At 45.8% G+C, this 25,329-nt stretch overlaps 1 protein-coding gene and 1 long non-coding RNA gene across 2 annotated transcripts; both read left to right on the top strand.

Moving 5' to 3' along the window:
• The first annotated feature begins 2,278 nt into the window (after positions 1-2,278).
• LOC142803413 (uncharacterized) lies at positions 2,279-8,688 on the top strand. The gene is made up of 2 exons (XR_012894103.1): positions 2,279-2,382; positions 7,693-8,688. It is a non-coding gene; the product is annotated as an uncharacterized LOC142803413 (long non-coding RNA).
• Positions 8,689-20,804: 12,116 nt separating this feature from the next.
• On the top strand, positions 20,805-21,323 carry LOC142803034 (sulfotransferase 1C3-like). The gene has a single exon (XM_075888134.1). The coding sequence runs from the start codon at positions 20,805-20,807 to the stop codon at positions 21,321-21,323; it is 519 nt and encodes a 172-aa protein (XP_075744249.1).
• The last annotated feature ends 4,006 nt before the right edge of the window (positions 21,324-25,329 follow it).

Genomic DNA, 25,329 nt, shown 5'->3' with positions numbered 1-25,329 from the left:
ACGCTTAGCAGTGTATTTTGCGGTAACTTGAGGGATTGACCTTTCGTATGACACAAACAAAGACAACGGAAAGTTTTCGTGTCAGCACCCTTTTAATGACACTCATTGGCCCACATAACGTTCATATAAAGTTTTCTTTTTGGACGCAATTTCCAGCGTGAGTGTTGCTCTGGAAAAGTGCTCTGGACCTGGAATAAATAACCATGGAACCAAACATTTTCATTATTAGATGCGAAAAATTTCTTATCAAACTGCAGCCATTTAAAACGTTTCTATCGCCATAACTATCTATAACCGCTCACATCTTGATCACCTTTCTTAACTTTGGCTAGAACAAAATTTGTACGGAAGGGTAAACGAGTTCGATGAATATGTCAGGCTGGTGATGACATGAATAACGCGAAAATACCACGACGTACGTCATCACACCCTTTGAATTAACACACATGTGGTACATATATACCCGTATACCACGGACCACGCTATGCAGTTGTGCGCCACTCGTCAGTGATAGTTTATATCCTCCCTGAAACAGCCAGAACATACGTTGGTAATTTAAATGCTCTAAGAGTGCAAAGAAGAGCTGACTTCGTCAGCATTGATCGTGACTACAAATGATGAATATCGGGATTCCAGCAAAAATTAAACCCTAAAATTCTTCATGGCAATGAAGTATATGTCTTCGTAATGTTTTTTTCATTCCTCATCTTCTTTCCTCATTCTTCCCTCTAATCTTTGTTTCCTCTGTTTCTTCTCTTCTCCCCAAAGAGCCACCAGACGTTCTGCCGCTCCAGGTGGCAGTTGCCAGCTTGCTCTCTCCCTCTTTTCTCTGTGCCCTTGTGAACTCGTGTATGGAAATCAAATAAATACATAAATACCACAGAGCAACACCAGGTGCCGGAACTGCTTTCTAAAAAGACCGTATGCCGCCGTATTTTTGGTGAAACGTGAATTGAGCTTGCAGAGTTGGTTACTTATTTTTAAACTTTACATTTGTACTATAGTGTTACACGCGTCACTTAGGGTAAACTTCAATTGTATACTTAAGCACCAGCCATGGATCTTGGCCTACGTAACACTAGCAAGCACAAGAACTGCACGTGCATCGTTACTCAACTGCAAATAACTAGTTATATAAAGCATATGTGGCTGTTCAAGATATGTCTTTGCCGATGTGTGTAAATATGTTTCGCGTCATTTCCTAATGTCTCGCTAATTGAAAAAACATACCGCTGTCACCTTCAATCCACATGTTTCTCTTAACATCGATTCGCATGGTACCTCAAATTTTCACTCAACAAAGCGTTGATTTCTCACTCTGAACCAATAACGTCGATGCCAGAGTGTCTGTCGAACAAACTCTGTGAAGCTCTGGCATTAAAACCGATTTTTTAATAATAAATCAGTGATTATCATGATCACTTACTAAAAAAGTGCACATAGGCGTGCGACCAGTATGAACAAGTTTTCCGGTAGCATGCTTACATTGCAGGTAAACGCTTATTAAATGAAAAATCTCTTAATAGACGGTGAGCTTCTAGCATGTCGTTCACTCATTCTAAGCATCTAGTGAATGTGTGTAGACACAGCTAGCAACATGAATACATAAATCGAAGATATAAATGTATATTATGAATTCTCATCAGATGTGATATTATGCTTATAAGTCTTTTTAGGCATTGCTTTGAATTTTCTTCAAGAATCAGAGAAACTGCATAGTTCTGTAAGCAACCATCAGACAGTTCTTCTCAATTCGCTATTATTGCATTATTTGGGGAACAAAGAGGAGTTGAATGATCGGAGACGTCTTTATAGGTATTCAGGACGCAGATAATGACAACATATGCTTGCGCAGAATGTTCTGTGCACTGCAAACAAAAGGTATTGAACGCAAAGCCTCAAGTTCTCCGAGGGTGCTTCAATGGCGGAAAACATGGATTTCGAAGAAGTGCTGAACCGCACTGATTTTTTACCCTTAGTCCAATGGTGTGAGGGTGCGTGCTGGAGATGACAACGGTGCATGTAACTGCGACATGATCGCGATAAATATGTTTCGAATACAGACCAGAACAAAAGAGCGATCAGGTCGTTTGCCTCATAGCACTCAAGAATAATCGCTACTTCTAGTGCATCGATAAAGAAGAAATGTCAGGGATGGCGGTTTTGTGGCCCCTTACATAAATAATTGGGGGGATGGGGGAAGCTATAAATATGCGAAAGCGTCTGTGCCATCAGTAGTTTGTTTCGTCAAAAGCGACTCACTTGAGTTATTGTTAATTTCAAAGTCAAGAGAAACATCACTTTTCATGCACTACCGTGCAACTCCTGTACGAGACTAAATCTTACATTTATTCGTCAACTCGGGCTTGCAAAAAATAACAGGTGAGAGAACGTTATAATATTTCAGGTATAAAAACGTGTGGTAATGGCACTACCAGCTCCAATACTAATAAGTTGATTGTAGTTCAAATATGTTTGATACTCAAGTTTGCTATTTCTTTCTGCATATTCAACTGTTCCTAATCAGGGCTGAATTGTCAACGTGGTACATAGGAAGCCTCTATCCTTGCTAATATGCTCTTTCTTCTATATATAATAATTTTTACCATATTTCAGATTGGCTTCGAGCAGCAGAAAAATTACACCATCTACAAAATTGGCAGTCACGAAAATTCGGTGAGAAATGAAGATGAAGTACTTAGGTGTTACTACCCCGCATAACTTAAGTTGGAGTGAGCATGTTCTTGGCATTTGGGAATCAGCTCAGCGAAAGTTGGAAATGCTACGACGCAAACTAAACAGGCATCTCCTGATTAAAAGCTTAAAGCTTTGACGATGGTTGTTAGGCCCACCCAGGAGTACGCGAGTGCAGTGTGGGACCCGCACCGACCAACTATAATAAATAGGATCGAGCGAGTGCAGCGTCTGGATGCACGTTTTATTTCTTCCAAGTACAGAAGGAGTGAATCCGTCACTGAATTGATTATTAAGGCAACCCTTGCAGGTTTAGCTTCCCGCATAAACATAGCCAGACTAATTTTTTTAAAATCAACTGTATCATGTTATGCTAATAAATAATCGCGGACTCTACTCGATGCCACAAGGCAGAGTATCACCTCAATCTTCGCATGCGTATGTTGTGAGACCCTAGGTATCCAGAGTTCATATCTCTAATCATTCTTTCTTGTTCAGAACAATTGAAGACTGCGATAAACTAAACGCAGAAATATAATATGCTGTGATTTCACTTGAGAGTTTAGACAGAAAAACTTCAGTGGCAGGATGTTGATTATCGAAGTACTTAGCATGTATAACTTCAGTGCTGTTGTTTTGTATAAATTTTATGGGCTGTGTATGCCTGTTTTTTCTATTTTTAGATTACATTGTGCTGTTTGTGCTATGCTGTTTGTATATTCCTATGCTATTTGCATTTACTGTTTCTGTATTGTAAACTGCCCCACCGTGTAAGAGCCCAATAGCTAATAGTATAGAAAACCAATAAATAAATATATCTCCCTTGTAAACGGTATCCGTTTAAACTGTTACACTTTGAGTAGCATGCGATGCAGCGCATGGGTCGACATAAAGTTCCTTTCATCACAGGCGTCTTGTCCGATGTTAACACGTCCTTGCAAAAGGAGCACACGGTGAATTCACTGCCGTTTCTGTTGCTGTTACTCGTCCCTGAGTTCAGTTGAAGCACGCTACATGTGTTCATCACGCGTGAGCAGAGTCTCGTTTCCCGACGCCATCAAATGATCGCTGAAAGAGTGAGAGAAAGAGGCCACACCATCTTATCTAGCTTTTAGATGCGAAGCAGCTTTTTGTCTAGCCTGTGTAACGCTGTCCCTCCATCTGCACCACTCCTCTCACCGCAGGTGTTGGAGCGGTGCCATGTAGCTTACGCCCTCATAGCAGTGCGTGATGACGTCTCTCTCTCTCGCCTACTATGCGCTAGCCGCGTGTTAGCTCTCTGTCGCCTCACGCTCTCCACCACTCGCAACGCTCGAGCACACTCCTCTAGTGGGCATCATCTCACCCACACCACATCTCTCCATCTCTCGGTGAGAAAAAACCACGAGTAGGTGAGTGCGTGCGTTGCGTGCGCCACGAGAATCTTGTGGCGCCGACTATGTGTACAGCGCGCTGCTGCTTGCCACGCAGTCGCCCTGACATCCAAGCGGATCCCTGGACTAAGGGCCCTCCCACCACAAGCCAAGAATCTCCCACTACTCGGAATTTCTCCGCAGAAAATGTCCTGTAAATAGATAAGTTTTCAACCACAATGACGGGCTGGGCGCCGTCGCGGCATGCTTCCCACTAGTGTGCACGTACCTTTCCCGGTTGTCGCCAGCGTTGCGAGTGTTAGCGAAGCCAATCTCATTAACGATTGGTGACGTAAGCGCCGACGAGGTGCGAGTCAGAGAAGGTGAACGCAAGCGTCGGCATGGGACAACGAGCGACACCAACGGGGTACGAGTCAATAACAATGATCACGTACGAGAATACAGACGGTTCATGGGTAACACTGACAAGACGCGAGCCAAGGAAGCCGAGCACAAGCGTCTTCAACGGGACCCACATCCCGTGAATTTGACGTTCCAGACACACGGTAACTCGAGTAAACACTACACCAATTTTCGCTTCAAACCATTCTTTCAGCACCTTTGTCGACGCCCGTTTCAACCAGGTCAACGCCGTTCGCACCACTGCAGCTTTGCTTAACATCAGCCTGCTCTTCGGAGAGATGGCCTACAGTTTTTTTTTTACTCATGCCAGAAGGCACTAGCACGTCAGTGCATTCTGGCAGTGCTTGGGCCAGATGTTGCACGTGCGCAGTAAGGGTGGTAACGTCACACACCACCAGATTGAACTCCGCCACAAGCAGTTTCACGTCTAAAAAAAGACGCGACGCTGTAGTTGGTAATCCCTGGCTTTACTTGTAAAGTGAAATAAGTGTTGGAGCACGTTCTTACACGAGAACAGGTAGATAGGCGCCAAGGCAACATGCTAAATTTAGAACTGCAGTATACTAAAATGGCGTGAACACCGCTACGTATATGCAAAGAATCAGCAGCAGTGGTTATGAAAGCATACGAGTTAACCCACTCCGCTCCCTTTTCTTCATCATTCAAGTTCTATCAGACCTTTCCCACCAGGATGCAACTTTATTGTGCCGCCTGTGGTTAGGAGTAGCTTTTAGGAAGGCGTACTCCTTTCGCATAAGAACGGCGTATAGCTGCCGATGTGAATCATGTGACACGGACGAGACAATGGAACATCTACTGTGTTCATGTGAACGTTTTGCGAGCGAACGCAACTATCTACGCGAAACGTCAGAGACACTAGACGGTAGACCTTTTTCCGAAGAGAAGATCCTTGGTTCATGGCTCCACGCGTCGCGGGCCAGCAAAGCGATGCGAGCATTGCTAAGTTTTCTAAAGATGACTGGACTACGCGACCGCTTATAAGCGTGCAATGGACAAGGTCACATCTACACACACGTTTCCATTCACTTCTCTCTCTCTTCTCCTTTAATCCCCTCACCCCTTCCCCCAGTGCAGGGTAGCAAACCGGATGTGCGTCTGGTTGACCTCCCTGCTTTTCATTTCTTCCCTTCCTTCTCCTCCTCACCTCAAATCAGGCCTAACATTTGCAATAATTAGTGAACCTATGGTTTTAGAATTGTCTACTTGTTTATATTTATGAGATGTACCAAAGGTTTTCTGGCACTCAATTCAGCAACCAACTAACTGATACGCATGGCTCATATTTCCCTTGCTAGCCTGGCTCTTTTGCCATAACAAAACGCTACCCAATTCTGTTCTGCATGCGCACATATTATAATGCAAGGATACGTCATAATATAGGGCTCGTGTTTAACGTCCGAAAACCACGATATGATTATGAGAGATGCCGTAGTGGGGGGCTCCAGAAATTTCTACCGCCTGGGGTTGTTCAACGTGCACGGAAGTCTAAGCACATTGACCTCATACATTTTCGCCCCATTGGAATTGTGGCTGCCACGGCCAATATTCGCTCCTGTGACCTGCAGGTCAGAGTACCACCGCGGTGGGTGTTGCGAGGGTGAGTTCTCTTCCGGGCCAGTTAGATGGTGACTGCGATGTAGACGCATGCGCTTCTTTCAGTAAATCTCTCTTGAACGTCCAGCTTGTGTCCTCTGCAAATCTGTGTTTGTGCTCATCTGTTAACATGCTGGAAGCCTTCACTTTGCCATCATGTAGCAACTGACCCAGAAAACCACACTGCTACAGCACTCCATATCAATTCAATACACAGTACCGTGGTAGTTTTCGGATTAGCACTACTGCTGTAAAGCGCGAAATGGTCCTATTTTACGGCATTCAGAACGCCTGGTTTTGGCCTAATTTTATCGGCATCCATGCTTATAGCTTTTATGTCACACTTTGCGGCGTTCACTTCGGGGCATCTTTTGATAGGCTCAACAGATACTGCATCTTGCAGGGAAAATATGGTTGCGGCTTTCATAACAAAAGAACACACACATGAACTACCACAACCTTATATATAATGATTGCACGTGGTTGCTCTAATCGTAGCATACAGTGCAACTAGCCTGACTTAAGGGCATGCTAGTATAACTTTGCTTATTCTATACGTCACTAATAGGTTACGTATGGCAAAGGCCATGCAGTTAGCGGCCTTCGAGGCAGATGATTTTTCGCTCATCTACAAATACTTGAAGTTTCCAATAAAACTGGAATATTTTCTTTGTTAGAAACACGTTAGGCTTTAAAAGGTTGCAGCGGTATTTTTTTTCTTATCAGCGTGCTAGATATGATGAGTTGTGGCCCAGCCACACCAGCCACATGTTTATTTTATGAAAAATAAAACATTGCACAAAAATTATGGCATATTCACGAAGTTAAATATAAGGAGCGGGTGAAGCAGTGCTATTGTTGGGAGTTGCCATAAATCCGCCGAAGCATTGACCGCTTATGCATGCAAACGAGTGACAAAGTGGTGTACAGTTATACACCACGTTTATGATCAGGATTGATATGTTGGGCTAAGTTGTATTTTGCTTTCATTCTTACTGCTTTGTGGTATTGGATGTAGCCTGATGTTGGCAAAGACGAAGTCTGTGCACGGTCCTCTGAACCTGCACTTTGCTCTTCCGCTCCCACAGAACGTGTGAGTGTGCGCGTGGATCTGCATTCGAGGACGCCTTTGTCAATTCGTGTCCAAGGTCAGCAGGCTCTCGAGTATCTTCAAGGTCCGTGTCATATCATCACAGAACTGTTCTGTGATCATCACCATCATCGTCATCGTGAAGATGTATAGTGGGTACCTTGCATGTGCTCGACTACGGCGCACAACAATGTCAATGGAAAGCCTCGACCTTAACAAGAGCTTCGGTCCTAAAACAGACGAGATGAACACAGACACTGCGCCGTGTTGGCGCTTCATCATGTCTCCTCACTCTATGTCTGATGAAGTGACCGATGTCCACGCATTCGAGAAAGCGTCATTTTCACATCAATTATCAATCTGTTCGAAATTATAGCAGTGCAATCTACAATGAATTGACGTCTAACACAAGTGACTGTTTGAATAAAACAAAAACAGTGATATGGAAGAGCAGAAAATAAATTTTTGATGAAGGTCTATTGAGCTGACATTCATGAAACTTTATTTTACTGCTTTCAGAAACGCCTAGTGCCATGGAAAGGAAAAGGCCAGCCTACCAAATAATTGATGGAGTTCCGAGGTGTATTTTTCTGAACCCGGGTTTGCTGAGAGAAGGTCTCAAGTTCAAAGCGAAGGCAGGAGATGTCGTGCAATCAACTTTTCCAAAAAGTGGGACGAATTGGCTGATGTACATAACGCAGCTCATTCTCAGGAATGGACAGCCCATCACAACGTATGAGGAATTCGTCAAAGGATGGTGTTCAGTCGAATACATGGACGCCACTGACTTCCCTTCACCTCTACCTCTGAGAACATTCGCTACACACTTGCCGTTGGACAAGCGTACCATGACTCCAGAAGGCAAGTATGTCTACATCGCACGGAATCCGTGGGACGTCTGCGTCTCTTTCTATCATATGGTAACCAACATGAGCATTTATGAATATCAAGACGGAACATTCGAAGATTTTGTCGACACCTTTGTGAGCGGCAATTTCGGCTACGGAGACTACTTTGAACACGTAGCAGCGGGTTACGCTCTGAGGGAAGAACCAAATGTGTTCTTCATTACGTACGAAGAACTCAAAACTCACACCCGTGAGGTGGCGTTGAGGCTGGCGTATTTCTTGGGAGAGCAGTACGGCCGTGCTCTGGAGCAAAACGAAACGTTATTCAAAAAACTGCTGGAGAGAACACAGCCCGAATACCTGCGCAGCGTACTGGTTATTGATATGACTGGCAGAAGCAACCCTCAATGGGACGCGGTGCTTTCGAATAAGAACGTTACCTGCAGGGAAGGCCACGAAGGCGACGAGAGCAAGTACTGTTACTTGAGAGTTGGAAAAGTCGGAACTTGGAATAATTACTTCACCTCCGAACTGCTCCGCAAGATGGAGAATCGTATTCAGGAAGCGGAACAACGCTCTTCTGTCATGAACCTTTGGAAGGACATCAGGGCCGAAACTATCGAAGTTCTGAAGGATTCCGAATAAAGAAGGCTGGTATGGCAACATTGCTGTGCATTCATGTTTTACTACACACGTATGTATTGCTAGACAAGCTGAGCCGACATACCGAGTATCTGAAAAGTGGTCACGAGAGAGAGAAAGAGAGAATGAACTTTTATTCTGAGAAAAGACAGGGATATGTCCCATTACACACCAGGCTTTGGGCACTCTCAATTTCAGGTAGACGTGGACCACGGCTATCTAGCGAGTCCTTTCTACCGACCTACCTAATTATTGGGGTCTGGTCTTGACAGCTCAGCCTCCGAAAGCTCTTCGTTTATCAAGGCGAGAGCCTCAGATGGTCTATGAAACGCGAGAATTTTTGTTGGCGTGTTTATAAAAATGCACACAAAAATAATGTTCGCGTGATGACGCCATAATGACGTCATAGATCGAGAATATGTCCCGTCACCACATGGCATCGTCATTTGGTCAAAGACGGGTGAATCACGTATTCACTACAATACCAGGTGGGGCGCAGAAAGCCTGCCATGCCTCTGATCCTGCACACAGTGCAAAACCGCGTTTGATGCAAGTAAGGGAGACAATCAAGAGAAAAGGAATCCATGCATAGAGGTTAACCAGAAGGTATAGTATACCTGCACTGAGGTTGCAAAAATGAAGATAGAAAGAAAGAGATACGAAACTAAAAAAAAATTTACATGATAAAGGTTTCATACGAACAAACTATGACATGCAAAAACAATCGTACGCTATAGCAGATTTCTTAAATCATCATTCTACCGTAATGAACTTGGTACCGGAAATGATGCACATCAAATGCTTCAAAAAAGTTAACTTCAATTGAATACAAGAATAATTCTGTTTTTAGGGGCGAAGCTCCTTAGGGCGTGGGCTGTGCGTCCCCTGTAGCCTGTATGTAGCCACCTCTAGTTTAGTTCTTGCAGTGTTCACTAGATGGCGGTACCGTCCCCTGTATCTAGCCACCTCTAGTTTAGTTCTTGCAGTGTTCACTAGATGGCGGTACTGTCTCCTGTATGTAGCCACCTCTCGTTTAGTTCTTGTAGTGTTTACTAGATGGTGGTACTTGTAGCTGATGATGAAAAGATGCAAGATGTTATAATGCAAGATGTTATAAACTAGAAAGCGGTACTTGTAGTTGATGAAAGACGCGAGATCTTATAAAATAGGAATGATGTCCCATATGGCGCGTGTCATTGGTTGAAGGCAATCGTTCGATTTAGTGCGGCGACGTACGCTAGGGGGTGCGATGTAATAAAATCGAGTGGGCAAAATGTACAGAGGATTCATGGTTTACCAGGTTTACCTCCGGAGCTTCGCCCACTCATCATTATTCACTTCGTGGATATGGCGGAATTTTTTTTACCTTGCTGCAGTCTATACTGTACATAAACTTAGAAAATCTGTCTGCTTTAGGTGTATATAGAACAATGTATATATCTGTAGAATCCTGTATATATTTGGCTAATGATGTATAGTATATGTAATCGTTTGTATGTATTTTTGATTATCTCCCTGTCACTGATGTTTGAGTTATGTGTGTCTAGAAAGAAATGTGGCACTCAGTCAGGCACTCGTGCCTCTTTGTCACACCTCCTAGACAGGACAAACGTACACATTATTAGTCGTTGTCTGAAATAAAGTTGAAAAGTAGGAAGGATAAGGAAGGAAAATAGAGGGGAAAGAGAGGCAAGGAGGTTAACCAGCCTATAGGCAGCCGGTTTGCTACCCTGCGCATGGGAGAGGGATGGGGGAGATGAAAGAGAGCAGAGAGGGAAGATAGAAACAGCACTTTCGGCAGCACATGCGCACACACTCAGTCATAGTCCAGTCTTGTCTTTCGCGGTGTGTGACATTGCTGTTACAGTCGCTTGTTCAAGTCGGTGTCGCGTAGGAATTTCAACAGAGCTTTCGTCGCCTTCTGTTGCAGTGTCTTCTCTCGGGCACTTGACAGAATAGTGTCCACAGACATTTGGCTGTTGTCGATGCGCGCAAAAGCAGACGCCAGTGACTGTCTCTGGATTTCATACAATGGACAGTCACACAGGATGTGGTGTAGCGTCTCTTCGCAATGACAGGCATCGCAGAGAGCGTTGTCGGCCATTCCTATGACAAAGGAGTAAGATTTTGTAAATGCCACTCCTAGCCATAAGCGATGAAGTAGAATGGCTTCTCTTCGATCGAGTCCAGTGGGCATGCGGAGAGCCATCAAAGAGGACAGGTGGTGTTGACGATTCGTATCGATGCTTGGTGGGTACCATAGTGAAAACGTGATTTCACGCGCAAGTCGTCGAAGATTACTGGCAACATCAGTCCTCGAAAGTGGTATGACTTCTTCTCGTGTTCCTTCAAGGGCTGTCCGCGCGGCAGTATCGGCATGTTCGTTCCCTATGATGCCGCAATGACTTGGCAGCCATTGAAGCGTCACATGATGCCCTTTCTCGAGTAAAGTGTGGAGAAGGCATCGAATTTCGAAAACAAGCTGTTCGTACGGGCCGCGACGCAGCGCTGAGAGCACAGATTGTAGGGCAGCCCTTAAGTCGCTGAAAATCGACCATTGTTGCGGTGGTTCCCGATTGATCACACAAAGTGCAGCGCGCAAAGCAGCTAGTTCCGCTGCTGTAGATGCCGTGGAGTGGTCAGTCCTAAGGCTGATGGTAACACCTCTTGCTGGGATAACTACTGCCCCTGACGAACACTGGTGGTTCGTGGAACCATCGGTGTATACATGTATGCTGTCTGAATATTTCTCGTGCAAAAGAAGAAGAGACAGTTGTTTCAGCACGGGTGACGAAAACTCAGATTTCCTCCGGATCCCTGGTACACTAAGATGCACTGTGGGTCGAATAAGACACCAAGGTGGTATGGATGGTTTAGATGCATGAGTGAAGCCCGAGGGAAGTTTATCGTTGTATTTCACGATAATTTTGGCGAACGACGCTCGGCGCCTCTCTGAAGGCAACAGTGCAAGGTGATGGCCGGGGGCACGTGCGAAGTGTCGGATGCGTGTTCTCAGGACTTCAACAACAATGTGAGTTTGTATCGGATAGTCACCAGCAATTGCAATTGTTGCTTCTGTTGACGTACATCTGGGCAGACCGAGGCACACTCTCAGCGCTTGGGCTTGTACTGCCTGTAAAATACGAACATTGGTCTTGCAGGTATTGCTAAGCACGGGCAAGCTATATCTGAGAAAACCGAGAAACAGGGCCCTGTAGAGCTCCATTATTGCGTCTACTGACATCCCCCACGTCTTTCCTGCCAGGAACTTGAACAGTTGAGAAATAGCGGTCAGGCGTTTCTTCATATAGGTCACATGCGGACTCCAACAGAGGTCCCTATCAATAATGATGCCCAGAAACCGGTGGGTTTTGGCGTAAGAAATCGGTCGCCCGCAGATTGAGATGACATAAGGGGTCATTGCTTTACGAGTGAAAGCCACCAGCACGCATTTTTCTGGTGATATGCTGAGACCTTGTTTGAACAAGTAGTTGGCAATCATAGTTGCTGCTTTTTGAAGCCGGGAACGTATCTGAGGACGTGTGACTGCCGATGCCCAGACACAGATGTCGTCTGCGTATATTGAGATTTTAATGGTGCTTGGCAAGTATTCAGCCAGGCCAATTAGTGCAAGATTGAATAGCGTCGGGCTAAGAACTCCGCCTTGAGGAACACCCCTGGAAGTATAGCGTCGCGTAGTTGGGCCATCTTCTGTTAACACAAAGAATGATCTTGCAGCCAGGTAACTCGAAATCCACCGAAAGACTCGACCACCAAGGCCAACCACCGCAAGAGCACCCAAAATGGCTTCATGTAGTACATTATCATAAGCGCCTTTCACATCTAGAAACAAAGCTGCAGATAGTCGCTTACGGGATCTTTCGTGCTGAACCTACGAAACTAGATCGACGACATTGTCAATAGAAGAGCGGTCGCGTCGGAAACCAGCCATTGAATTCGGATAAATCTTGTGGTATTCAAGATACCACTCCAGGTGGCCTAGTATCATCCGTTCCATTATCTTCCCTACGCAGCTGGCCAGTGCTATTGGGCGGTATGAGGTTAGTTCCAGTGGGGATTTTCCCTGCTTCAAGATGGGTAACAAGCGGCTTACTTTCCAGTCATCAGGAACATAGCCATCCTGCCACGAGATGTTGTAGAGGCTCAACAGTTCTCTCCTTGCGCCTTCCCCAAGGTTGCACAAGGCTCGGTACGGAATACCATCTGGGCCCGGAGAAGTTGAATGCCTGCAGAGAGCTAGTGCCGCCTCGAGCTCCTCCATTGTAAAAAGGAGGTCCATGTGGTAGTCACGGAAACGGGGGACGTCACCTCTCACTGGAGAATCTGGACGAGTGGCTTGGTTGGCGATCTGCGCACAGAAATCTTCTGCGACATCGATCTCTTGCCTCCTCTGAAATAGCGCGAGCGCTTGGAATGGAAAGCGCTGTTCCGTAGGGTGACGCAGACCTTGCACCGTTTTCCAAATGTGTGAGAGTGGCTTGCGAGGGTCTAGTGACTGGCAAAACGTTGTCCAACGTTCCGACGCTAATCTATCCATGCGACGCCGAATCTTCTTTTGCATCCTCCTGGCTGCCCTAAGATCGTGAATTGATTTTGTACGCCGATACCGACACTCCGCCCGGCGTCGCAGTGCTCGGAGTCGCTCCAACTCTATATCAAAGTTGTTTCGTGTGGAAGATATCGTCACCGTGCGAGTGGCGTTTTGCATTGTGCTCTTAATTGTTTCCTCTAACCCAGATCGTAGGCCATCGCTGCAAGCATCTTCCATGTCAGATTTGAAGTTGGTCCATTAGACTGCTCGAATGGTCGTCCGTGGACCATACCTAGACAAGCCTTTGATGTTAAGGTAGATTGGAATGTGATCACTTCCTCGTGTCTCAACATCTGGAAACCACTTGACGTATCTCGCGAGGGAGTTGGAGACAAAAGCAAGGTCGAGACAGCTGCCGTATGTCACACCTCGAAGAAAAGTGGGGCTGCCGTCGTTCAGGAGAGTAAGGCCATAGTTGTAGGCGATGTTTGCTAACCTGCGTCCTCTTGCATTTGTCCGCGTACTTCCCCGTGCGTGATTGTGCGCATTGAAATCACCTATGAGGACCCATTGTGCAGGACACACTCTCAAAATATCCGCTAATCTCATGGAATCGAGATTACTTGACGGCGATATATAAACGCCTATGAGAGTAAACATGAGTTGGTTCTTTTTCACAGTGATGCAGACATACTGATTGTCATCGTGAGGTGCAATTGGTTGCACAACATACGTCAGTTCACGATGAACAAAGACGATGATTTTGCTGCACGCACCGTACGTTGAAGACATGACAGCTTCGTACCCCGATAGTCTTATTGGTTTCGACAAATTGGGTTCACAAATGACGATGATTGGAAACACGTTGGTAAACTCAAACTGACGAAAATCTGAAAGGCGTGATTTTAGTCCTCTGGCGTTCCATTGGATGACGGATGCAGCCTTGACTTCTTTAAGAAATTTTGAGGTGTGAGTAGCCATCTTCCTAGTTGAGAGATTCAAGCACTGGGCTTAGGGCGTCCAATAGTCCAAGTGCGCTTCGAGCAGATGGTGTCTTCATGTCGACTAATATCATTCGGATGGCTTCTATAAGGGAACGCAGCACCGAGATCACTTGACGATCAGTTTTAGGCAAATCTTCCATGGTTGGAGACGGCTCTTGTGTGGCCAGAACCTGCAGAGGTTCCTTGGCAGAAGAGCGCGTCGGGAGCGTAAGCCATTCCTCCAGAGAAGGAGGCTTCTCTGTTTCTTTCGTAGAAGTGGTGGGCCCTTTCGCGGCGCTACTGGATAGAACCGCTAAAGAGTGGGAAGGAGCGTCTCGGGAATGTGCCTTCTTTGAAGACTTTCGATGATGCCGATGTCGACGCCGACGCCGGACTACTTCGGCTGCCTCCCTGTGTGTTGAGTTGTCTCGGGCCATTTGTCTGAGAATCGCGCGCTCCTTTTGGATTCGAGGACAGTCTTTCGACGAGGCAGCATGAGGACCACTGCAGTTTGAAGTTGCAAGATATACATAAAGAAGAAATGCGAGAAAAATCGCAGCCACACACATACACACACATGAAAGCGTCCCACTCACAGTTTTTTTTAATACGCCAGTAGCTCACAGGGAGCCTACGAGCGCTTCCATGGAGTTTTCTGCGATGTTACTTTTGGATGGTTGCATAATAGTCTTTCTTCCGATAGACGCTGGCCACCTAACTTGTCGAAAGCCCGACAAAAAGATTGCTTCTGCGTAGTGTATTCCGGGCAGTCACACAGAACATGTCAAATTGTTTCTTTGTCGCCGCAGTGCTCTCAGGTGGCGTTGTTGGCCATCCGGAAGGCATACGTATGAGTAAACACAACAGCTTAGTGCTTGTTAACTAATAAGGCATGTCGATTGTTGGGCAAAAAAAAGGAGTAGTCGGCACCACGCATTGGCACCAACCTCTTCCTAAATACATTTAATTTAAAAAACGTGGCAATCAGCTACAATACACCCAAACTATAGCGACCCCTCGGTGAAGCTTTGATGGAATGCTAATGTTAGATCTCACATGCAAGAAATGTGACTCATTCCAATTTAATATGGTGCATTGGCCCTGAAGCATGCGAAGCAAGACGGGTGGTCAATGAATACATCAACTTGAAAGAAAACGAAGATGGGTCATGCCATCGAGTAGCCTTTGGCATCTTAGGCCCCGAGAGTTTGCTGTTGGAAGCCCAATGTGCAACAGTTGTGACCTCGTACGGTTATGGTCATCGGTACAATTTTTACCTGTACTAAATACGTTTCCCTGTGTGAGTGCTCCAATGGTGGACCTGTTCACTTGAATGCCGCTGACAGCAGGTACTAAAATCATTTCACGCCTATAATGGCCTTTAACTGCGGCGGCAGTTGAGTAAAGGGTAAAGTATTGAGAAAATGCAGGTTATTCTCGTTTATTTGCCGTCTATCGACCTTCACTGATTTCTGGCAGAAAGAGGTGCAGTAATGTGAATTTACAGGCCGTCGGTGCAGCAGCGCCTCGGTACGTTTTGGGAATAAGAGGCGTTTGGAGTTCACATGCAGTTCACAGGATGGCTCTACTGAAACGTTGAGGCTTTGTGTGGAGTTTGTGTGTGTTATACTCCTCAGTGACACCACGTGTGTGGGGGAGGGAGCGATTTAAAACTGGTATTTGTGGTGGTCACTGTGGTCTCGGTTAGATGAAATACAGACAGATGGTAGTTACACTGCGCGCGGACAGCGTGTTCTGGGTCAAGATAGTCATCAAGTGAAAGCGACTCGTTAAAAACGCCAGGCCTGCGCGGAAGGTACAGCACAGTCACAGCGAAAGCTAGAAGAGCAGCCTTACAGAGCTTTTTTTCAAAACACTCATTGGGTAACTACTGCAAGCACGCTTGCTTGATACCCACTAGAGCATTGATAAGAAATTGTTTGGGTTGTAGGCCGGCATTCGCTATGCTATTTTTCGTCATTCTTCTGAGAAGCGTGTTATCCGCTAAACACTTGCCAGGAATTTTCTGCCAATTGTTCATGCAGTGGCTGACGGCAATGAGAAATCATGGCTGAAGTGGGTATGCGCCATAGTTATTAGGAGAACAAGAACAAGCTTTTGTGATGGTTTGGAGCATCGGACGGCCACTCGTTACGCTATTCGCATTGTGCGACGACTGGTTGCTCTTTCGAAGTTTTAAAGCGCTTTATAGTTCGTAATAACGTTATTGCTTTCCTGAAATCAACCCTGCCTAAGGAAAGTTTGCCAACAAGTCACAAGTACCAGTGTAGGTCAGTCATAGAGTACTAGGCTGGCACCCAGCGAACCAAGGTTTGAGCCCCAGTGTGTCATTGGTGCTAGACTTTTTTTCTAATTTCGCGCGATGTGGTTACACACACTGGTGGTGGTGGTGGTGGTGGCGGTGGCAGAAAACTGTGCGTGACCCGAGTTGTGATCTCATAACAGCTTTGGCTGTAAAATGATTAGATAACCCGTATCGTATTGCAAAGAACGCTAAGTATTTTGTTTTGAGCTTATTGCCGATTACTCGAAGATGAATTAATAATTCTGAACTAATACAAACCAAATCCTTCTGGTAGAATCATAGCGGTGACCACGAAAACTTATCACGAGATTACCACCAATAAATTACGGCACGTACGCTGACTCTTCTTGATAGGCTGAAAACAAAGCTGGTCATTCTAACACTCAATGAGTAATAACCTTCCACACTGTCTCCAAAAGCGGATAGCATCTCTAGGCGTACAAAGCGTAAGAGATACGCAAAAAATCCACTGTGGCATCACACACGCACTGTATGCAAACCATTCTTCAACGAAAAAACTATCGAATAAACATACTTTTTTAGAATTTCTGACTATAATGAATACATTCACGAACATCATCAGTACAAATATATCAATCGTTAAACCTATAGTAATTTTAACATTTTAGAAAACGGGGGCGTTGTCGCATGATGGTTATAGGTGTTCTCCAGGCATTGCTTTACAATATTTTAAAAATCAAAGCAGCTGCATGACTTACTGAACAACAATCGGGCAACTTTCTTCGCTCTGCCCTTGTTGTGGGGTGTAGACAACTTCTGTTATTGAGATAATGTCTGCACAGATATCGGAAGAAGGCAGCAATTGTCGATGCATACCGCCACGCTTCTTGTTGTGTGCACTGTAATCAAAAATTTATTGAACAAAAAGGAGTAAGTGCTGTGAGTGCGCTCCTATCACGGCCAATATGGATGCGGGGTAAGCGCTCAGTTTGACTGATCTCTCAGGTCGATGGTCTGGACGGCTTGAAATGTGAACGGCGCGCGTATGTACCGCGTCATCCCGGTATCCAGGTGCTGATAAAAGGTCAGAACAAAAGAACGATCAGGTAGCTTACCTGCAGAAAATGAACTCCCACTTCCAGGGGCCCACGATAGAGCAAAAACGTCAGAGCTGATCGTTTCGTTGGCCGTACCTATGGGGATGAGTGACAAAAGGTAGGTTTGAGCGCTAGTGCACTTCTGCCATCAGTAACTACCCTGCGCACATGAGACTGGCATCGCTTGTTGGAATATCAAGGTCGAGGAACACGGCGTCACTTTTCCTGTGCTACTGTGCGACGCCTCTTCACAACCGACACCCGCGTTTGTCCACTGAACTCCTCCTGGCAAATAAGAAGAACGTAAGCAGTTACTTTATACTCTACAAGCACTACTGGCGCTGTTAGTTTCAAATGTGGCATTCAGTTTTGATATATTCTCTTTTGAACAGCAGCAGCGAGCTGGCGTACTCAGACTGACTCGAATGTCGCTAAAGCTTTCTTTGTTTCTGTTCCATTCTGTCTTTCTTCCCCCACTCTTCGCCCTTCTAATTTCCAGCGTTTTGTTCGCTGTTTTTTATTCATTCATCTTTTCTTTCTATTGTCTTCCCTTCTTGCTCTCCTTCTATTTATCGCTTCCTTCCTCCTCTTTCGAATTGTACACATGGTTTCTGTTGTAATGCCTCCTAGCCATAGTAGTAATCTCCGCAGTGTGTATAATTATCGAAGCTCTCGGAGACCAAAAACAACACTTCTCTCTGGCATGAGACTGCGCCTAATATGCCACTGTTGGCGGTAAAAGTGTAGCTTTCCTTGCATTAAAATTGTCCAGGTGTTCCAAGAACCAGCGGAAGAAGACTCATCTTTAATGCGAGATTATACAGCTGGTTATGCTGCATGTGGAATTCCCTGCGTTACAGCAACCTACCCTGTCAGCCTATGACAGTCTGGCTCCCTAAAATGTTCTGAACCTCAAATAAAGGCCAATATAATACAAGAAAAACAGCGTAGAATGTGTCGGTTCTCTCTGTCATTGCTCATTTTAGCCTTTGGTAGTATTTTCCACTTGCTACCATGTTGGCATTCTGAAAAAAACGTGGTTGACTTTCAACATTTTCCGGTATATTTGCATGTTCCGTGGTGCGCCAGTGCGGCGGAAAAAGAGACAGACGAGAGCAAGTAGTGCATCTTAAAGAGACAAAATAAACGTGATTTTCGTCATCAAGCACGCTGAAGAGCTTGGTTGTGCACACTCGCCCCACTTCCCTTGCCTTTTTTTCGGACATGACGCAATAGCATCGCAGTGATGGAAACAAATGGGTGAGGGTTTCTCGGCTGCTGCTGCGCGCCGTTTCGGACGTCTTTTCGAACACTTATTGGAGATGCAGATTCACCAACGGTTACGAAGGGTCGCGAGCACTACGAACAGAGTGGACGCGGCTTGTCTTGAATTCTGCCATTTCAGCTTGTTCTTGCATTCCAACGCAGCGGCGGCAGCCATTTGACAGGAAGCGATCCTAGAGAAGTCAGTGCCCATGTCGTCGTCGTTCAAAATTTATGGCGTTCCAAGTCGTAATATGAAGCAACAATCATTCTCTGGAGTAATATCACTTAACATCGCCTAAGAAATAGTCGTGTCACTAGGATCACGCAGAAGCTAAGTTGTGACATATTCCCGCCATGAACCGTCTAAATCAAGTCACTTCACTTAAGATCACCTTAGATCACGCAACAGTCATTCATGTTACTAATTAATGCAACATAATGTAACGTCTATATACTCACATGAATAAAAAGAACCAATATCAGCCAAAAATCATGTAACAGCTAGTCACCTGGATAAAATCACTTGAAAAAACAGTGCGTCACGTGACATGTGCCCGCCAAAACCACGTGACATGTGCCGACAGTGAGGAACCAACAGAAACCGGAGAATAGAAAAGCGTACCCATACTTAGTACTCCTAGGAAAACTTTATTATGTGCTGCCGTAAGCGAACAGGCTAGAATTCCATGGCCCTCAGAGAATATAGGGCTGAATATAATGTCATTTCCAGTAGGGAGGTGCCCCTATTCCAAGGCCCCACTAGCACGAGCCATCCTTTCAGCGCCTCAGATCAGTCGAAGCTGGACTTCCAGGACCACGCTAGATAGGACTCCACGCATTCGTCTAGCGTGCAATTTTGTTTGTGCCCTTCTTTGTGGTCTGCAAAAACAAAATCGAGCAGCTGGCACAAGGTTGGGTCACAGCAGAGCTGGCGGGCAACTAGGCCGTCTTGGCTTGGCTGGCCTTTAGCCCTCTTACCTGCCTCTTGCTATACTACACTACATTATACTATACTGTACGTAGTTGCGTTTGTTCTCTTTATCTTATTTTGTCATTTTCGCTTTCCTACCTCTCTGTCGCTCTTTGTTGATAGTCAAACATGGGCCCAGGCAACTCTGTGGCAAAAAAACTTGTTTAGCGTGTTTCCTCACAAAAATCTGGCAACATCCATCACATTGGTATACTAAAGAATAACAAAGTTTGTGGCCGCACTTTGCAGTGTCTCTTGTTAACAATTTGTACCGAGTGCATGGGCGATGATAAAACGCGTGATGGCGATGGTTTTCTGTCTATGACACACGCCAGACCCCGATCCTAACAGCTCTGCTCTAAAAAGTTAGCATCTCTTGCAAAGGCTTGGCGTCACTAGCAAACACTGCAGAAAAAAAAACTAGGTAGAGCACAAACTCCACAGTTGGCTGCAGCCTTGTGCAAGTATGACAAGGTGCGCCTTCTTCTGTTTTTATATATTATTTGATGCATATTACCAATACAAAGTCAAAATGGAAGCGAGACTGCACTCATAAGCAACACATGGATAACACAGGTTTACGAGAGCCAGGTTTTTGTGGTTAAGCGGTGGTGCCCCATCCATTCATGCAACATGCTTTAGGCCACCACAGCAGGAGGTGTGTACTTCCCGCAACTCTCTCTCCTCGAGGCACCAACGGGACGCTTTCAAGCAACCAACAAAATTTATGTGCTGTTCGATATATAGAGTCACTGTATTATCTCTCGGTGAGCCAATTTGTGTTTCCACATCAATAAATAATCCATAGATGATTATTTATGCACCCTTTTAAAAGTATTCATCAATATCTACGATTCAGTGCTTTTCGCCACAGATGGGACGAGAAGGTATAAAGCAGAAAAAAATGCAGCGTAAATTGAAGCAAAATATATTTGTATTAAGTGGGGCGCTGATAAAACTTTAGTTTTTCCGAACACCTAGCGGTCATGCAGAGGAAAAAGCCAGCCTACCAAGTAATAGACGGTGTTCCGAGATGCGTTTTCCAAAATCCAGACAGGCTACGGGAAAGACTCAAGTTCAGAGCGAAGAAGGGCGACCTCGTGCAAGTTACGTTTCCAAAGAGTGGAACACATTGGCTGATGTACATCACACACCTGATTCTCAAAGAGGCACCACTGATCCCCACGCATGATGAGTTTGCCAAAGAATGGCGCTTCCTCGATTTCGTTGACATCGAGCACTTCAGCCCATCTCTGCCTTTGAGAACATTCGCTACGCACTTGGTGTTGGACAAGCGCACGATGACCGAAGAACGGAAGTACGTCTACATCGCGCACAATTCGTGGGACGTCTGCGTGTCGTTATACCACATGATGACCAGCATGAGTGCTTTCGAATTTCAAGATGGAAAGTTCGAAGACTTCGCCCACGCTTTCATGAGCGGCAACACCGGCTTTGGTGACTACTTCGAACACGTAGCAGTGCGTTACGCTCTCAGGAAATAATCGAGCGTGTTCTTCGTCACTTATGAGGAACTCAAGAAGAACACCACCGAAGTGGTACGTAGGCTGGCATACTTCCTCGGAGATCAGTACGGCCGTGCTTTCCAACCGGACGAAGCGCTGCTCCAACGAGTGTTAAGTAGATCCCAGCCCGAATACATGCGCGATGTGCTGGTGATTGACTTGAGTGGCAGAGGTGACAACCAGTGGAGCGAAGTACTTTCGGGCATGAAAGTTACCTGTAGCAGTGGCCACGATCGAGATGAGAATACGCGTACGTGAGAAAGGGCAAAGTGGGAGGCTAGAAGGAGTACTTCACGCCGGATCTGCTCCTTGAGATGGAGAAACGAATTCTGAAGGCGGAGAAGGAGTCATCTTTCATGGACCTCTGGAAGGACATACGAGATGAAGCTTGCCAAGCGATGCAGGATGCCGAATAAACTCTCGTACCGCTTCAATGGTTGCGCCGACTTATTCAGGCTAACTCAGACACAGACTTAATTTGTGAACACCAAATTTGCTGAGGAAAGCACTTGCCGCTGTGAAGAGGACAAGCCCGCTCGTTGAAGCGTAGGCTCCAGCAACACGGCGTGTACAATAATGTATCGTCCCATAGAGTACTGTACATAGTACGGTATTCCCTATCTTTCTTTCAGTCCTCTTTCCAATTCATATTGAACACCCCAGTGCACGGTCGCGAACCATGTATTCGCATTAATCTAGTAACCTCCCTGTTATCTCCCTCTATCTCTGTCTCTGTTCTGCAGTGGTCTTTCAGTAAATGGTGCCTACCGCCAAGACATTTGCAGGTAGTCAACTCTGCCCTCGGAAAAAGAATAATCGGCAAGCAATAAAGAGTGCCTAAATATCCCTACCACAACGAATATGCGGGGTATCGAAAATGGTGACTTTCATAACCAAACAATTTAAATTTATATACATAAGCAAGTAAAACCTGCGTTGCACGGCTTGTGCGTCTACGCATTAAGTTTTTCACCTTACATAAAAAGTTTATACATCAAATAAACTTGAATATTTCAATGACTGTAACATGTCCATCCCTGGTACCACACCAAATATAAAGACGGCGTTCAGACTCTTGCCACACATACCACATTATGTCTGGTTGGATTGACCCAATGGCATCTCTGATGCGTTGCTGCAATATCCCGATATTAGGAGCTGCTATTTGTGGCAAATATATTTTATGTGTACCTAAATAAACATAAAGGGTAATGTCATGTAATGTCCGGGGCCATACAATTTGGCAGTCTCTGTCCGTATACCTGTTGGGAAAGGTTTAAGAAAAAAAGATTTAAGAAAAGATTTAAGAGAAAATGCTGGGAAACTGTATGATTCATCAGCGTATATAGATAAACATATCTGCTTGTGTTACTTTTAAGGAAGGCACTTGATCACTGACTTAATCACACATCAACCCACACAACTTTCTCATTAATCTATATGAAAAATGCAAAGAAACGTCATGTATTTTCTGCGGACCTGTAATAAAACAAATTTTCATGATAAGTATAACCACAGTCTCTTGATATTTTTTTCTGGTCATGAAACTCCCACGCAAAATTCGTATGGGGACAAAAGTGGCTACCATAGGTGTGACAGTCATGCACACGCGCGCTAGATTGGCGGCAACGCCCCTCGGCATAGAATGTATATATGGGAGCGCTATCGTTCAATAAACGTTTTTCGACGCACATGACCCGTGCAAGCCACATGGTGTCAGAAGTGGTCGGACCGCAGCCGATGCACGCAGCCGGCGAACGAACAGCGGACGAGTAGCAAGCCAACAGGGGCGGCTCGAAGGTCCCAACCAGCTACAAGCATGCAGAACGGGGAACAGCGCCAGCAGGCCAGCGGACCAGTCACCACGCTATTGCCACCGCCGAAAGCCCTGGACACCACAGGAGACGTATGGCGAAGCTGGAAGACATGGCGGCAAGAGTTCGAGCTCTTCGCAACGGCAACATACCTGAACCAGCAACCGAAAGAGGTACAGGCAGCCACCTTTCTTATGATTATTGGAGAGGACGCACGCAAGACGTACAGCACTCTTGATTTTGCAACTGACGAAGAGAAGTCGGACGTAGAAGTACTGAAAATGAAGTTTGAGGCATTTTACAAACCAGCTCTAAACTTAGCCTACCATGAGTTCCGCTTTGGAAAGTGCGACCAAAAGGACGGTGAAAGTTTCAATGACTGGCTGACAGACCTCAGAGTGCTAGCAAAAAGCTGCGAGTTTGGGCAGCTTGAAGAGCGTATGCTGAGAAGCCGTATTATTCTCGGAATTAGAGATAAAAAGCTGCAAGAAAAGCTAATCTCCGAAAATGCTTCTTTCACGAAGACCGTAGAAATGTGTCGCTCTCGTGAACATGGCAAAGAACAGTGTGAAGAGATACAGGCGCGCCCGAAAAGCGATTACGCAGCCGAGATGAACGCGCTATCTGAAGCGAAAGGTCAGCGTTGTACAAAGTGCGCAAAGGTTCATCAGACCGACCGTGTGTGCCCAGCAAAGGGACGCACGTGCAGGAAATGCGGTGGCAGAAATCACTTTGCGATAGCCTGCAAGAAGATGCAAAAAAGATTTCATTCGAAAGAGCACACAGTAGCATCTGTCGATGCAGAAGAAGGCGATTTCTGGTTAGAAACGCTATCGCATGCCCGTGGGAAAGACGACCGCTGGACGGCTACCGTTGAGATAGAAGGAAAGCCTATTTTTTGCAAGTTAGACACAGGCGCAACATGCTCGGTTATAGCACGCAGCCAGCTGCAGAAAATAACAAACAAGCAGCCACTTGATTGCAACGTTGTTTTAAACACATTTTTTGGCTTCCAGAAAAAAGCGACGAAACAAGTTCGTCTTGAAGTGGCAACGAGAGAAAGCAAGATTCTGACAGAGTTTTTCGTCGTGGATGACGAAATCGCCGTGACCTTGAGCGGTACAGTTGCCGAAGAGCTTGGCTTGCTCCAACGTGTCTGCTCTGTCGACCAAATAGAGCTTTACGGCACTGCCAAGCCTTACGAAGACGTGTTTGAAGGTCTGGGTCAACTGGAGGGTATTGTCTACCATCTAAAGCTCAAGCCCGGGTCCCAGGGAGTAGTGAAACCAGCACGGCGGATTCCAATAGCATTGCAAAGCAAGGTGAAAGCTGAGCTCGACCGCATGGAGACTGCTGGAGTCATCGTGAAAGTGACCGAGCCGACAGAGTGGGCCAGCAACATGGTCGTTGTTACAAAAGGAGAGAAGGTACGCATTTGTCTTGATCCTTCCGACCTAAACAAAGCTCTGCTTCGCGAGCACTATCCAATGCCAACATTGGAAGACATAGCACCTTCGATAAGTGGGGCCCAGTACTTTACAACTTTGGACGCAGCCTCCGGTTTCTGGCAAATCAAGCTGGATAAAGAAAGCTCTAAGATTTGCACTATGTGCACTCCATACGGCCGTTATAGATTTTTGCGCATGCCCTTTGGAATCTCGTCGGCGCCGGAAATATTTCAGCGGGCCATGCACCGCGTGCTAGAAGGCCTCGAAGGCGTAGCGGTTGTCATGGACGACATTCTAGTGTGGGGCCGATCAAGAGAGCAGCATGATGCAAACCTTGAACACGTCCTACGACGTTGCCGAGAGTACAAACTGAAATTGAACAGAAAGAAATGCCGTTTTTTACAGGAGTCCGTCCGGTACTTGGGACACGTTTTGACGCGCGACGGCCTGAGCCTGGATCCACAACGGCTAGAAGACATCTTGCAAGTCCAGACGCCAAGCAACCAGAAAGAGCTGCAGACGTTCCTGGGCATGGTAAATTTTGTCTCTCGCTTTATTCCGAATATGTCGGACCTAACAGCACCACTTCGAGAATTACTAAAGAAGAATGTCGCGTGGCTTTGGGAGGACCGCCAAGATGCAAGCTTCAAGGCTCTGAAGGAAGCGCTTGCGACAGCCCCTGTACTAAGCTACTACGAGAAGGGGAAACCAATCAGGCTGTCG

Source organism: Rhipicephalus microplus, chromosome 3 (assembly GCF_043290135.1).
Source record: "Rhipicephalus microplus isolate Deutch F79 chromosome 3, USDA_Rmic, whole genome shotgun sequence".
Lineage (NCBI taxonomy): Eukaryota > Metazoa > Arthropoda > Arachnida > Ixodida > Ixodidae > Rhipicephalus > Rhipicephalus microplus.
This window is presented reverse-complemented; position numbering and strand designations above follow the sequence as displayed.